Source organism: Corvus hawaiiensis, chromosome 3 (genome assembly GCF_020740725.1).
Source record: "Corvus hawaiiensis isolate bCorHaw1 chromosome 3, bCorHaw1.pri.cur, whole genome shotgun sequence".
Lineage (NCBI taxonomy): Eukaryota > Metazoa > Chordata > Aves > Passeriformes > Corvidae > Corvus > Corvus hawaiiensis.
Genome location: NC_063215.1, coordinates 91,809,513 through 91,826,224, shown reverse-complemented (window position 1 = coordinate 91,826,224; position 16,712 = coordinate 91,809,513). Strand labels below are relative to the sequence as shown.

The 16,712-nt window shown below is 36.3% G+C and overlaps 1 protein-coding gene across 3 annotated transcripts in view; it reads left to right on the top strand.

The window, feature by feature from the left end:
- CAMKMT (calmodulin-lysine N-methyltransferase) overlaps positions 1–16,712 on the top strand; it is a 217,913-nt gene that overhangs the window by 179,499 nt on the left and 21,702 nt on the right. For all 3 annotated transcript variants that reach the window (XM_048297104.1, XM_048297106.1, XM_048297105.1), the window contains exon 7: positions 2,545–2,611. In XM_048297104.1, the coding sequence (XP_048153061.1) occupies positions 2,545–2,611 (67 nt within the window). The remainder of the gene's footprint in view (positions 1–2,544; positions 2,612–16,712) is intronic.

Here is a 16,712-nt window from a genome sequence, read left to right as displayed (position 1 = left end):
TGTTTTTGTTGTTGCTATCACTATTCAGTGAGCATAACTAACAGCTTTGCTTTGTGAAATCTCAAGCTTTTGAGGATTTGTTTTTTCTTTTAATTTTTGATGTGCTTCCTATTAGTCTCCATTTCATACTGCCACATGAAGTATTCACTCTGTATGTTTTCAGTATCTATAATAGGACGTTATTGAAACGTTAGAAATTTAAAAAAATTTAAGAATTAGTCAATTTCACATAATTGTTGTCATTCTAACCCTCTCACTGTGAAATATATTGCTATATTTTATATTAATCAATGATCTTATGTATGATGTTTATGGAGGTTTTTAAAAGGACATTATGTTTTGAGCTGCTAGACCGTTTAAAAGACTTCACTCTAACTCCTTTTGTTTATCATGAGCAGGTTTTAATTGATTAAATAGATAATTTATATTGCAAAATCAATAAAATCAAGACAGATGTTACTCCTTTTGCTACCTTGTTCAGAATTTTATTGTTGATTTAGTGTGTTTTATCTAAATTTTTTCAGTATCATTTAAATAAGGAAAGTATCAGGATTAAAAATATAGACATTTCAAGAGAATAATAAAGATATACGTGGGCAAAGTTATCAGATTCATCCCTCATTGTAACTATGGGTGATATGCATTCAGATACAAATTTTCCAACTTAGCTAATATCTGTGACATAAGTCAGTCAGGAACATCAAATTTTATTTCCTCAAAACTCTGGAAGTATCTTTACTCACTTTGACATGTCCATATCCAAGGATGAGGTTCATTTTAGTAAAAATTGTCTCCTGTTTCAGAGAAGCTGTGTACTTTCTGCCTTAGCTCTGTTTCACACCATGCACTGGTGACTTGAACTACTGTCTGAAAGCATCAATAATACAAAACATTGTTGCAGTGCACTATAATGGCCATTAAAATACAGTGTATGGATCTTTCAACAGTCCTGGGAAATTTAGGTTAGAAGGGTCATGTTTAGCCTGAATGCCCAAAGACATGGGCTCATAAATAATTTTTAAAAGCTAGTGTTAACATGTTTATAACCATTATTAATAGTTTTGCTCAGTTATATAATTTAAGTGCAGTGTAGCTAATTTATCAACAATGTTATTTCTGCCCCTACTTAAAGGCAGTATGCTTTGCTCATGAAGTTATTTATGCCTTCCTTTTGCTGTACAGGTATAGACCATTCATTTGCTGCTCCTCATATTGTGAAAAAGATTTAAAGGGCACATCCAAACTACAGACATTTGTTTAAACCAGTTTTCTGTCATTCCATTTCTAGTTTTTGACTTCACAAAATACCAGTTGTCTTTTCCCATGTTTGGATAGAGGCTTTCCTGAAATAACTTTTCTTAAATAACCAACTCTGTTAGGAAGGCCAATTATGTGATTTCAACAAAGCAAAGAAAAAGATGTATCAAATAAAAGAAAAAGATATATCAGTGATATTTCAAATTTGCTTGACTCTCATATTCCATTTTCTTAGCACTTTTGATAGCTCTGACATATTTTGTGGACCTAGAAACATCCTCCTAATTAGCTTCAGATTTCCCATACCTTAAATAAAAAAGAGGGCTCTTCTACATCTTTACCAAAAATGTTTGTTTAAGGTAATTATTTACCTTTGAAAGTGAACCATTCAGATCTGTATAGATTCACACTGAGTAACAATTAATATTCTCATAGTTTTCACTTACTTGCTACACCTTTTCCTTTCAGTGCCTTCTCACTAACCACAAATGGTTGATTATGAAGATTGTCTTTCTAGCCATAGATGACTGGGCTCAGCTCCCCCAGAAACTTTTCCTTGATAGTCCTTGCTTTAACCTGCCTGAATGGCAACCCAAATTTGTGACATGAACTTCCAAACTACAAGAAGCTGAGACACAAGGCTGAGGTACTGTTGTGGTATCTGAGGGGGAAAAAAGGCATTTATTGCTTTGCACTCTTTTTTAGGTGGTTCCAAACCATTCTCAAGAAAGCAAATGGACTGGAAACTCCTTTGCCTATCGGTTAAGGTGCTCCTGTTGTGTGTTGGATTCACCAGGAACATAGGTGTGCGTCTTGTGGGTAGGTTCTCAAAATACATAAGCCTTCAGCTTACCTCTGCACTGGGTATAGTGATTCAGTGAAAGGTGAAAAGCAGCATGAACTAAACTGAACATTTAGTGGTTGTGTGAAAAAATTTCAGTTCTCCATGGCTTTAAATCTTATATTTTTAAATAAGTGCCTTTAAATATATCTGAGGTATGGGACATCTTTTTTCACTTCCCTCTATAGCTACAGGGCTATAAATTCCTTAAATGAAAAAGTAAATAGTGGTAGGAAACTAGAGCAAATTGCTGTGTAGATATATGGCTGATGTGCTGGAGTAGCAATATAAAATGTATGTTTCTGAAAAAAGATTGACTCAGCACAGATTAAAGAAGAACAAACAAATAAGAATGTTATGAAGACATTAGAAATGCAAAAGAGTTGGGTTTATTATTTTTATTGTTGCTCTGGTTTTGTAGATAATTCTTAACAATTATACTACAGATGTAAATGAGATCATCACAAGAAACAAAAATGCTGGAGTATTTAAGGCTAAGAAGGTGTCAAGCTGGTAAGATTCTACTAAATTTTTTACTGATTCTTGCATGTACTTCTGTATTAATGTAGATGTGAAATGTATGCAAAAGTGTGAAAGTGTGACCTGTGTTACTGATGCTGACACAGGTGCCTATATAATATAAGAAGGTAAGTGATGCAAGGCAGAAATTTAGAAGTATTAAAAAAAAATTAGCAAATACAGTATGGCTAACCTTGGTGACATAACCTCTCTTTCCTTTTTATCTTTTTTTAAATATGTCTCTTCAACCTATGATTTAGTGTACGGTTGAAATTTGGCTGCTTCGGAGTCAACACTACCTGTAGTACTGAAAATGAGATTTGGTATGAATGTATCTAAATCTCTGGCAGGTTTCATTTTAAATAGCTCTGAGAATTCAGGGTGGCAGCAAATCCCATTTGCCCCTGAGGTAGCCCCTGTTGGAGCATCCATGGGAGATTTTTTGGTCATCCTGTCTGTGTGATCATTAATGTGTTGTCACTGTGAGGACAGAAAGGGAGCATGGGAACCAAGCACAGTGTATTCATCTCTTCTAGTACTTTAAAAGTAGATTATAAAGCACTTCATATTCGTGGTATAAGGTTAAGAATTAGAAAATGGTTACCCAAGAGCAAAGTACCCAAAGTACACTCTTACTTGTGTGTCTAAAATTTTTTTTTGATGACTCACAGTGCAGAAGGGCACTCAGTCCTTCTAAAACTGACAAAAGTAAAGCTGAAAAAGGGCTGAGAAAGGCAAAGTGTTAGTGCAGAATAAGCTTACTCACACAGAGGGTTAAACCCATACAATTTTAATGGCTATCATTCATGTCATTTAACCCTATGCCTATGTAGCCATTCTGTGTAGAGAAGTTCGTTTAAGTGAGCACTTAGGGCTAGAAAAATTCTGCCTTCATTAGGGTATGTGTGCATATAACTTAGAGATACATCTCTGCATCCTAATAAGAGCCTGCCAAGTAGACAAAGGCCATGTGGATCCCAGGAATGGTCTTTCAGGTTCCATATTCTGAACACCTCTTGTGAGCAGCCTCAGACACTCTGCAGAGGAGAGGCTGTGTGCTGTGTCCATCCAGAAGCTTAGATTTTTTTAGATTTCCAATTACACTATACTTTGTGTGAGATTCAGATTTCATCCCTTGTCAAGACTTCAAACCTGGTCTTTTAGATATCAATCAAAAGCACATTTTCTACCCTGTGCTCATTTACATTTATCTAATGCTTAAGGTCATTTGTGATCATTTGAGTGTATTTCAGCATATGGAATCAGTGAATAATAGATTTCAGCCTCATGCTGTGAAGAAAGATTGTGTTTTTACAAGACATGATGTTGTTTACTGGGTGTTAATAATCACTAATTAATAAACATATCTAGACGTCATAAAATGTTGCATTTTAAGGAGTAAAGATGTCAAGTGTTTAACTTCTTGAGTGCAATAGCATCTGAGGCCTTATTTGCATAAATAAAATTATTAAATTACAAAATTATGGTAAGTACTATATGAAAATATGACTCATTATAATAAATGCTTGCTTTTTAATTCTACATTCTTAAGGCTTTTGCAGATTCATTGTAACAGTATAAAGTTTTATAAAATAAGTATTCAAATGACTCTGTAATGGATTGATCAGTCCTTCAGATTCAGTAATGACTTGTGACGCAGCAACAAAGTGATATGATCCCTTCTTAATGCCTTGAAGGAACTAAAAGGATGATGTAAAGTCTGAAATATTACTGTAAGCTTGATTCACTTTTCCTGCTAATGAAAACCTTAGTTACATAATGGTTATGGGGAGAAAAAAAAGGAGGAAAAAAACCCACAAGAAAATGAAGAAAATATAGTGTTTTGGAGGCGCAGAATGCAACACTGGCATGCAAAGTGACATTCAGTGACTTCTTTTATATTGATCAGATCTTGCAGGTAAATGAATATAGTGATGTATGTAAGTGACTTTCTGAGCATCAATTTAATCTGGAGAAGGTGTGGTTTTTCCTTTAGACAGTGTCCAGTATTGCAGCTTCACAGTGGGCAGTGCAAAGTTCAAAGATTCTTTCCATATGGAAGATAATTCGGAATAGACGCTTCTCACAGCACCTTCGTCTTATGTCAGGATCTCGCACTCTTTTCCTTGCACAGGAGCAGAAATTATGAGAGTCAGTTTGTGACTGCTCTGGATATTTAAGTCTACGCTTGGAAAATATGCCAAAACCTGTACGGAACAAAAAGGAACAATCTGGTATCAGCCAAGACAAGTTAGATTAAGACAACCTGCCATACATTTATTTATTTAGATGTGTACAAAATGCAGTAAATGAGCACTTATGTAGCCCTCTGCCAACTCTTAATTATTGTTTAAAAATACGGTAATGTAAGCCAAACTGGCAGTTTGTCATATTATGTTTTATAATGTAATAATAGACATTTAGTAAACAGTTTACTTTGCAGTGGATATAAAATTCTATTTTATTTTTATTTTTCATGAATATGCCTAGGATTTCTCACTTATGTTTACTAGAAATAGGTACAGTAATACCATCAAGTTACTAGTAATGTCTTGCCGTAGTGAAGGGTATTAATACCATGTATGGGTTTAACAATTTTGTCACAGTTCAAAAATTATGCATGAATCGTATTTTTTTCCCTATAACTTAGCATGTGATCTATCCTGACAGCGTTCTTTGTACTATCAGCTGTTACTGGTTTGACATGCATTATATCATTGTTTTAACAGGTCCACCAATCAATAAATTAGCAATAACAAAGTCAAGGAATCCTTGCTCTTTATCTTCTATTTGTTTTAGTGGGTAAATCTTCCTGAAACATCTGTTTGGGTAGTAGAAGTTTGAAAAATCGGTGTTATTACAAATGTCATGATGGAAAAACTTTACTGAAGGCCTGCAATATATCCTGCAGGTTAACAGACTCAGTCTGTCCTCTGACTAGGGAATTTGTTCTTCCTTCAGATTCCCTTGTCCGAGAACGTGGAAATCTGTTAAGAACAAAAGTTGTGTTCTAATTGCTGACATGGGACCTGTGGAGTTTTAGTTGTGGGCAAGTCTATTGTTTTGCTAAGAGTTGCCTCAGAGAGATTACTTTTCACATGAGGATGTAAACAAGGACATGTAATACCAAGCCAGTAAGAGAAATGCTTGTGGCTGTGCACCCTTTGGTTTGATTAGTAATAGTGTATCGTATACTCTTTATTCATTCCACATTCACGTTGACAGCCTACATCAAGAATGAATAACCATGTAACCAAAAGGGAAAATTCCTTCTGCTTAAAGACTAACAGAGAGGTTATAATTTTATCCAAGATTTTAGTGTTCCTTACCAATGTAATGCAATTACAAGCATCCAGAACTAAATCCATAATGAAAAAAAGTCTTTCAAAATACTAAATGACATCAAGCATAACAGTGGATGAGGTCTCAATGATAGAGCACTGAGCTATATTGTCCTGATTCTGTTCTTGTATTAGTTGCCTCTTTATAATTGCAAAGTGAATATTTTACCTTACTGCAATGTTCTTCAAATATGTCAACTTCATAACCTTCCTGATATATCAGCTGGTCATGTAGCAGGTTCCATCAATATGGAACAGACTTAATAAAGACTCTCTCTCTTGTTTCATTTGTCAAAATGTCCTGAGTGTTGGTAAATTCAAACTTTCAGAGAACATTTTATTGAATTCGCTGTGTTTGTCACCTTAGCAACCCTAAAGGAATCCCTTTCTTCCAACTACTTTTCCTGTCTCCTCAAGTAACACTCTTGCATGACAGCATCTGTTGGTAAGGAGGAAGCTGCCAAAAGGAACATTTCCTGCTCTTCGGTTAGGAAGAAACGGCTGCTGCTTCCTGCTCACTTAATTTGATCACTTCATGTATAGTGGGAAGAATGGTTTGTGTGCTCATGTCCATTCTGAAGTTGTAGATCTTTATCACAGAAAACTCAGGTGCAAAGCATTCCACACCTCTGATCATACTTGCCCTGCTGTGTATCTTTTCCGGTTTCAATTTTTTTCACTATTTTTAGATGACTGTGATCAGTACTGCATTCAAAGTGCGCAAAAAAAGGTATATGTAGTGCAATAATTACACTTTTTGTTTCCTTTCTAAAAATGCCTAACAGTGATTTGCTTTTTTCACTGCAGTTGAGCGCAGAGCTAATAGTTTCATGACACTGTCTGTCACAACATCAGGAGCTTTCCAGTGATGGTCAGTTTGGACACCTTCATTTTCTATATCAAGTGAGAATTATTTTTTCCATTGTGCACTTTGCATTTATCCACACTGAATTTAATCTATTTTATTGTCCAATTACTCAGTTTCATCCTTCTGGAATCCTACACAGTCTGCTCTTTTCCTTACTATCTTGAATGACTTCTTACCATCAGCAAACTTTGCCACCTCGGTGCTCATCTCTTGTAAACATTTTGAATAGAACATATCCCAGGGGAACTCTGCTGATTATGTCCCTCCACTGTGAGAATTGACCATTTGCTACTACCCTGTTCCCTGTCTTTTGTTCTATTATTTAACCATGTCAGGACTCTTCTTCATTGACAGTCTATTTTCCTAGAATGTTGATCGTGAGCGTCTTTGCCAATAGCTTTTTGGAATCAGAGGCAGGCTGTCTTACCCAGATGGCCCTTATCTGCATACTTGCTAATGCCTTTGAAGGGCTCATTTTCTAAAGCACGACTTCCTTTTACAGAAGACATATCAATAAAGGCTTCTGAGGTGAAATGTCTTCAGTTTCTTCTACAGTGAAGTGAATATTTTGCACTGATGCAAAGAATTAATTTCACCTCTCTGAAATGTTCTTATCCTCTGTGAGTGCCCATTCTGTATCCCAATTATCAGCTGGCAGGAAGATTTAGCACAAAAGGAAGAGTTCCCTTATTTTTGCCCTTCAGGATTTTATTATTATATTTAATTTTGCAAGTTTGTGATTCTTTCTTCAGTTGGGTGCAACTTCAGCTTTTGGAGGAATAATCAAATAATCTTTTATACCATTTAATTATACCAGCTGACTTTCACAAACTTCCAAGCCTCTCTTATTTGTGTATTTCACACAGTTGTGTTGACTTAATTGAGTGTATTTTAAATTGCATGGTAGCTTTGTCTGTCTTCTTTATGAGGCCAGATAAGAATACATAAGGAGGAAAAATTCAAAAGCTTTGTAAAAAAATTTCTATGAGTTTGGAATAACAGGGAAAAAAGTAAGGTGTAAAAGTATCACATTGCATAATTTTAAATCATTCTTCCTCAGATCTTTGACTATTTCATGGTAGTCTCCTCTTAGCTTAAAAAAATTGCTCTTGGTAAAACTATTCCTCTTATACTCTCTTGGGCTGCACAAAAAGATTAGAGGGAAAACACTGATACGAGCAGGTTTATATCATTCTTCCCAGGGCTTTAAAGGAAAATTTGCTTGAGATGTTAGAGTCAAAGATTATTTGTTCCATTCCTTTTTCGTATCCATCATTTCAGCCACCTTCTATGTTATTTCCTGGTTTATGTTGTTACCACTGTACCTTTGTCTACCCTTCCTTGTCTAACTTGTCTCTACATTAGTAGGCAGTCATCAAGTCATCACACACTTTCAGTAGGCTCTCCTTCACAGGCACTCTGGACTAATCTTTGCCATGACAAAGCTTTAAATTTTGACAAAATTATGTTTACAGTGTTGTCTTTGTTTATTTCATTAATACTCAGTTAATAGTTATTCAGACATTAACCAAGGATACTGAAAATGGATGAGGTTCAGGAAAGGGGCAGAAGAATGAATCAGGGTTTGGAAATGAGAGAGTTAAAGAGCTCCATTTACTTGTCAAAGAAATTACTTGATTGTTAAGAAATGAATTGATTTTGATCTGAAAGTCTCATGTGAAGAAAAAAAAATCTTTAATAGAAGATCGGTCTTTAATCTAGTTTACAAGTACCTAACAAGATATAGAAATTGAAGCTAGGCAAATTCAGTCTAGAAAAAAAATGAGATTTGACAGAATGGTAATACATTAGAACATCTTTGCATGGGGAGTGATAGTTTCTTAAGCAGTGAATGTGTTTGAATCTTTCTGAAACACATGTGTTAATTTCCTGAGATATATGGGCTTGATACAGAAATTTGAAATCTTGGATGTGTATTGTGGTCCCTTCTGCCCTGAGAATTGAAACACCTGTGAACTACATCATCTCTGCTGTTTTTAATTCTTCCTCCATTTGGTCCTTCTGGACCTGCCTTGTTCACGTCACATTCTTGGGTTTTTTTCTTCTGATTCCCTTGATTATCCTCCCCATGGGTAGATTATTTTCCATAGAGCAAGAGGCTTCTTTTCCTTCATGTTTTTGCACAGGTCTGATCCTATCAGTACCGTGGTGTCCTATGTGCTTATGCTGTCTTGCACTTTGAAATTGTGTGGTTTTTTTATACTGTATCATTCTGAATTAGAATTTGAGAACCATCAATTTTTTTTTTCAAATGTACTGCGTGGCACTGGCTAAAAACAGTAGTCAGTTTCCAAATAAAGGCTGATTTAGATTGTAGGGATGTAGAGGAGGAATGTGAAAAGGCAAATTCACAAACACAACTGGTGATTTTTTATTAATATCTTTTTCATACAAGATATTCTCACTTCTTTTAAATAAATAGCCACACTCTTGCTGAATGTTGGCTTGTGATGTGTCTACAAAATGAAAAAAAATATTCTACAACAGTTGTATTTACATGCAGTGCATTAATTATGTCCCAAAAACTTAGTAGCTTTTGATACACAGCAAATGTGTGTTAGGACTGTTAGTTTTGAAGACAAAGCTGTAATGTTCCCATCTGAATTTTAGCAAAATATGTTGTACAAAATAAGAGAGAGAAAATATGTTCTTAGAATAAGGAATAAGGCACATGTGTAACTTAATAATACACTTTTAAAAAGGAACTTTTAGGCAGGAAAACCTAGATAGGATCATGGAATCATAGAATATCTAAGTTTGAAGAGGCCCATAGTTGGGTGCGGTGATTTTTTTCTTCTTTCATATTACCATGTTAATGTGTTGAGGTTTCATCATGAATTGTTGCACCAGATACTGTGTAAACACAGAGCAAAAAGGCAGCTTGTGTTAGAAAATCTGTGACCTAAGACCAGAGATAGATATGGTGAGGAAGGATAATAAGGACCACTGAAGTCAGCATGAGAGGCAGAGTTGGAGGCACAAGAGCCTCTTTTCAGTTTTTGAAGGTGCTATTTTAAAGGACAGTTTCAAGGACAATAGAGTGAGTTTGTGAATGTTATGGATAAAGTAGCAGAAGAAAATTGTACAGGTGCTTGCTTGAAAAGTTAAGTGGAAGATGTAGACTGACATTAGGGCTGATTAAAGAAGGGACTTGTTCTTTCAATATTGAATGAGAGATGAAAAATAGGGAAGTGAACTGTTGTGAAGCATTTGGAAACGACAACTTGCAACTTACCTGGAGGAGTACAGAGAAAGATGACAAGATCAGGGTTGTAGGCAAGAAAAACAACCTTTACAGCAGCCTGCTGAATAAATATTAATATGGCAAGCTGTCCCAGATTGAGACAAATTTAGAGGAACGTCCAAATTTGAATGTCCTCTGATAGAGTGCAGGTTACAGCCATCCCTCCCCCACTGGGTTTGGGAAGAAAAAAATTTTCTTGGAGGAAAGTGAAAGGGAAAAAATCTATTTATTTAACAGACACAATGCACAATGAGAAAAGAATAATGCTAAACAATGAAAGCTCTCGCTGTGGAGAGAAACCTAGGAAGATGTCAGTCCTTTCTGTGGGTGTGGTCTCTCTCTCTTTTCTCTGGAGCTGGGTCCAATGTAGGCCCCTCCAGGCCTCAGTGGAAAGCTCTCCCAGTGAGTTCTGGTGTTCTCAACAGTTCCAGAAGAGAAGAAGAAGAAGATGAAGTCCCAGGGAAACAAAGGAGTTTAACTCTCCATCTCTTCTGAGAAAAGGAGCCAAGAGCTGGGAAAAGACGGAAGGTGCTTTTCTCCGCTCTTCAGGAGCAGCAGCTGCTATCTCTGTGTCCTTGGAGTACAAACTGCTTTGAAAAGTTTGTCTGGCTTTTTTTCTTTCTTTTGCACCCAGTTTTAAAGGCACAGAAAGGCACAGGAATGGGCATAGAGCAGCGATAGGGGATACACATCATAAAGTCACCCCAAGACACAAGCTTGCATTTTCCAAGAGCAGAGGGAATAGTATTGTGATGTTTAGATGTAAGTGATGATGACATGGTCAAGAGGTTGAGTGGATTGGGTAAGAAACCTCTTGGAGATACTATGAAGAGAGAATAAGAGGCAGAGCTGAGTTATGCAGATACAGAGAAAGCTTAGTCTAAGCTAAGCCTAGATTACAGGCTAGAATTAATGGTTATATCCAAAGGGATCCATAAAATGTGGTTACAATGCTTTCTGGTACTTTAGATGCAATGAGCTTCTCACTCACTGAGGCTCTGAAGAATACTGAATTAAGGGTCTGTATGCACAGTATGAAGTAGAGAAATGAGTAGGTTTTTAGCTTTTATGGATGAGATAGCCCAGAAACGAAGTTCAGAGGAAGGAAAGGTTGAGGTAGAACATTGTGAAATTATCACAAATGTGGGAAATGTTTTAAGATAATCTTGAGAAGAGAACATTTTAAAAATTGTAAGGCAATTAAAAGAACCCAAGCAGAAAACAGTGGAATTTAGAAAAGAGCAAGATTTTATTTGGTTTAAGAGAGAAGAAATGTCCAGGAGGACAAAGGGCAGATATTAAGCCTAGCTGAGAAAAATCATTGACAAGAGCAGGTAAGTGACATGGAAGTTACCGAAACCTGCAAGGACATTGTTAGAAGAATGTGTCCATTGGCAATTGTAAATATCACATTAGAGATGCTTAGAAATCTAAGAGGAAAGGGAAAATGGTTGTACCTGTAATTGAAAGCTTAACTTTGGTCCCTTCAAACCAGATATGCACTGTAGGGAATGAGATAATGGATAAGAATACAAAGCAAAGTGAAGCAGTGAAAGTAAGAAAGGCAGAAGGTGAAGGAAGGTGGAGAAATAAGAGCAGCCTTGTGAGAATATAATAAGAAGGATGGGGAAATTATAGTAGGCAAATTTGCAAGATTCCTCAGAGGAGTTGTAATGATAGGTGTACACATTGCCACTATCACTAGATTAAAATCCATCTTCTTAATCTTTATACAAAACTAAGGAATCTCAAACTGAGATCAAGGTGCGGAGAAACATCCTGATGATGCCTTTTGTTAATGTGTTAATGAACTTGGTTTCTTAATGTCATAGAAAAAGTCATATAAGCCTCCAGACAAAATCTTTTACCTGAACCTGTATACTTTCCAATGATAATGCTTTTCAAAGATTGAAACTTAAATTAAAATATGAAAAGAAGAGGTGGGTAGATAGAGATTCTTGGTAGCTGTTCATCTGCTAATTGGGACTATTTTTTTAATCCTTATTAAAACTACTAATGCATTCTGAAGCAAGTAAGGCTTTTGTGTCTTTTGTCCTTTTTTCTAATTTTGAATTTTTGTCTTTATCTGCACAACTACTTATCTGCTAATTTGAGAGCTACTCTAGCTTGTGCCATTCATCACAAGAACATCTTAGAGGGTCTTGGAAATGTTTCAAATTTTAACAATCAGAGACTTAACCTGTTTTTTCTCATATAAGTTACCTGCCTAGACACACTAGGAAGACAAACACTGAATAACAGAAGTTGAATAATAATAGTAATGAAGAATTTTGCATGAGAAATAAAACCTGGTAAAATCAGGTCTTTTGTTGTAGATTGCTGAGATACTTTACTAGTGTAAGGAAAAGAGTGTTGACATTTGTCAGGCTATCCTCCATAAATTAGAGTAACTGTACAGGGGAAGCCTTGGCTGCTGTAACTATCCCTTCAACATTAGCTATTTATGATGGGGTTTTTTTCTCTGTAATACATGGGCTATATTTTTGTATTTTAAGTCTCATATTTTCTTACTTGATCTTTATGTTCTATTATCATAATTCTTATGTCCTAACCTGATCACATTTTCTGGCTTACTTGTTAATTGAAAAGGGGGGAAAAGGAAGAATTCCTTTGATTGTTTGTGTTGTGTGTTGTTTGGGGGGTTTTTTTAATGAATTTGTTTCAGAATTCTTCAGTATGGTAGAAGGTTGACAGCCTAGGAAACTAAAGCATCAGTACATCTTTTCTCAGACTACTTTAACGGTATGCTTTACCCCTGACCTGGAGAAGCCACCTCTGCATGTGAGAGAATGGTTCATTTTCCATAGCTTGTTGAGTCCTTGTCCTTTTCGCTAGGACTACCATCAAGATTGCTAATAATAGTAATAGGTTTGTGACATGGGTACTTTTCCTCTGAAAACTGGTCAAATTCATTTGATACAGGCCGTAAGTCGGCCATTAGTGGGTACCAGGTTTCAGCCACCATCGCTTTAACCTAAGTAGTAGCTGAACAGTGAGGGAGTGTCTTTCTCTTGCATCCTGTTTCATTTTTAATGTTCTTCTTGTAGCCAAAAAGAGCTCCCAACTGTTTTATATTTCCATTGCCTCTCAGACCCTCTTCTGCTGAAATTCAGTTGCCTGTTTTCAGTTGTAAGAAACTAAACCTGCATGAGTGAAATAAGCCAGTACAAAATAATGTTGAGTGGGCTTTACACAGCCTTAAACATGTTGGTTTGGTTGGGTTTTTTTACAAAAAAATGTACTGAAGGTGTGGCTTGGACAGAAAAATAGAGTAAAGCCCATTTCTCAAATTTACTATGTAATTTCAGTTCTTAGTACTGTAGCACCTTCCCTCAAAAGAAAGGCATACAAATATTATTGCTTCAAAACTTACTGTGCTGGAAGAAAAGTGACTTTAGAAAAAATGTGGCTTATGTAAACGAATTTATTATCACTGGAAAGGAACAAGAGGAAAATACTAACTAGACTTGCATTTTCTTCATGTTCGCGCTGAACATGATACTGGCAATTTAAGAGACTTTTTGTGGTGTGGTATTTTTACACTTATTTGTACTTTTTTAAAGGAAATTTCATAAAAACTGAGATTTTCAGATTTCCATTGCCACCACTTTTCTGGATTTCCTAGCAGTGATTTTTTTTTTTTAATGGAAATGCAATCAGCCCTTACTTCATGGTGCCTTCAGTATTTTTTTCAGGCCTGACCACTAAGTCTGAGAGTCGCATCCTCAGTAATCCATGAAAAAATTCTTTTTCCTCACCCCCTTACTACATATAGATACATGCATTTAGCTACATGTCTTTACCTTTTTCAGGAATGTTTTGCAATATCAGTGGATTTTTCTGTACTTTACATTCAGGAATTGCATTTGGATTACAATTTTTTTTTTTGGCTAATTGATAGTATTTATATAAGTCTGATTCACTGCTTTCATTAGCACTAGAACTCAGAATAGCTGATTCTGAACCAGGCTGATTCTGACATCAGTGTTGATGACAGAATAGTGCCGACTCTGAAGAGAATTTATTCTGGTTCCCAGATATGCAGACACATGTCTGCTTTGCAGGTGCAGATGTTTGACTGCAGCTCCTGCAGATCTGTGGAAGCAGGTAACAGTGTAGACAGGGTAGCCCTGAGCTAGCTACTGAAACTGTTTTGGAGGTTGCAGCCAGTACTGCATTTGACATCCCTGGCTGTGCCTCCCTTACTAGTCACGCTTGCATTTAGCTAAAGATAGCATGGATAAATACATATAGCCTATAGTTCCATCTCTCCCACCAGTGTGCATACATCCTGAGTCAGACCAGGATGAGTCCCACTAGTGTTTATTTTTTTTACAAATTATATTTCGTTTACATGGTGATTTCCCTGCAGGAATAAAGATTTTCCTGTACTTTTGGAAAATTTATGGCAAAGTTCATTTAAAATTTGTAAATTTGTCATTGGCCTTTGCATAATTATGCTATCTTCATGAATGCAGCTGTACTGAAGCTAGAGACCAAAAGCAGCCCTTGTAGTAGATCAGAAAAAGGGAGAAAGATTGGCTTATGGCTGGATGTGGGGCCCTTAGCTCACTCCTAACAATACAGATCCCAGTCATGTTGCACTACTGCTCATGCTCCTGGTAACTCGTCAATTCCATGTTTTGTTCAGCACTTTAGTTTATGAGCTTTTATCTCCCCACACAAACTCCTCTGTGCCTACAGTAGGTGTGCACAGAAAATGCTGTGTTTTGAGTGCCCAGCAGAAACCTGACAGTAACATGAGGGAGGGTGGTTGGGTTTTGGTTTTGTTTTTTTTTGCAGGAGGAGGCACCTGTGCTTCCTTCCCAACTGCATGTGTGAAGTATAGTAAATATATAGGTTAAAAAAATCATAATTCAAATCTCTATAGTGGTACTGATCAGATCTCTGTTTCTGTAGCAATGAGAACCAAAGGTGGCCTCTTAAGGCTCACAGTTCTTCTACCAATTTCCAGTTCTGCTTCAGGATTCTTAAAGTATTAGAGTGCGTGCTTTAAACTCACAAAACTTACCTTTACCTAATTTTCACCATTCGAACCTAAGTTTCCACGGAAACAGGGTTGAAAAAGCCGCTGGTAGCCAGCAGGCAGTCAGCAGCTGAGAGTGAGAACTCTCCTTTGTCACTTTCCACTACTGGATGCCTGCTGCGTGCCAGTGTGCAAAGCTACCTAGGCTTCTAAAATCTGTATTACTTTCAATTTGAGGGGGAAAAATTAAATTAATCTACTCTTTTCTGTCTTTGGATTGTCACAGTAAATTCCAGGAGGGCAAATGGGCTGATGAGTCATGATCTGTTCAGCTACATTGAGCCCCACAAAATCAAAGCTTTCCCAACCAACTGGGCCTTTCCTTTTGGAATTTCCATATTTTAAAAGCACTCTGTCTCAAATTTTGTGTCTGTGCATATGTACATGCATATTGTGGTACCTTAATTCTTTATGGCCTTGTACCTATTTATCTACATATTTACAAGCCTTTTTTGCATACAGTATAGTCAGTGTACAAAATTCCCTTTTTTCTCGTATACTTCAGGAACATTTCTGAATGAACACATTATACACTGATCCTCGGTTAAATATTAGGAATAGGATGTGAATGGAGATGGCTTTTAACCAGAAGTAGATTATAGCTGCGGGAAGACTAAAGGGTCTGTTTGGTCAAGACTCATACAAAACTGAGATAAGCATGCACAACCTGACAAGATCAGATTAGACCCTTCCCCCACAAGTGCTTTTGCCATAAATATTTATCTACTTTCTATTATAAATAACCAGGAAATGAAAAAGGATAGATTCCTTTTTTTAAAATAGCTTAGAAATAGAAATGCAGCTTCAAATGTTCGGGGTAATGATATTTAAAGTATGCAGTAAATTCCAATACTAGTTGCTATTTTTTAGATGGGAGTAAAGTACTGAAATTCCTTGTGGCAGCTACATAAATCGGCAGCATTTATAAACAAAGAAGAACTTTGTACATATGTGAATTTTTGCCTACTACTGGGTATCTTAGAATTAAATAGCTTATCACCTATGAGAGAATAGGTGTTGACAGAGTCAGCACTGCTGTATTTTTTTTAAGCTTGCCGGAGGCAACATGGCTGGTATTGAAGTTAAGCTTGGCATTTTTTCACCCTGTCTCGCCTCCCTCCAGCCCAAGTGAATGCTCACTTCATCAATGAGGAACACAACTGAATTGCCTGCCAGATGTAACAGAGGTCCATGAATTCACATCTATTCTGCAGATTTGTGCTTCATTCAGATTGTCGATACTTTGACTTCACTTCCTCATGCAGTAATGTTATGGTGTAAAAATCTGAAGCTGTGCATGTGCCACTAATTCAGAAAGGCATATTTATTGGTGATCCACTCATCAGAACCTGAGTGGATTGCCTTTCTGTTGTAAAGAAAAACAGTTCTTTAGCTTTGAGATTTAAAACCTTGAAAATGTACAGAATAAGATTTTTACATTCATTTTTGAAAGTAACGACTTTGCACTTTTTAAAACACTTCTGTGTCACATAAGAATAATATTAAAACTTTAAAAATCTCAAGATGAAAAATGTAAGTCCTTTTTTCTTTTT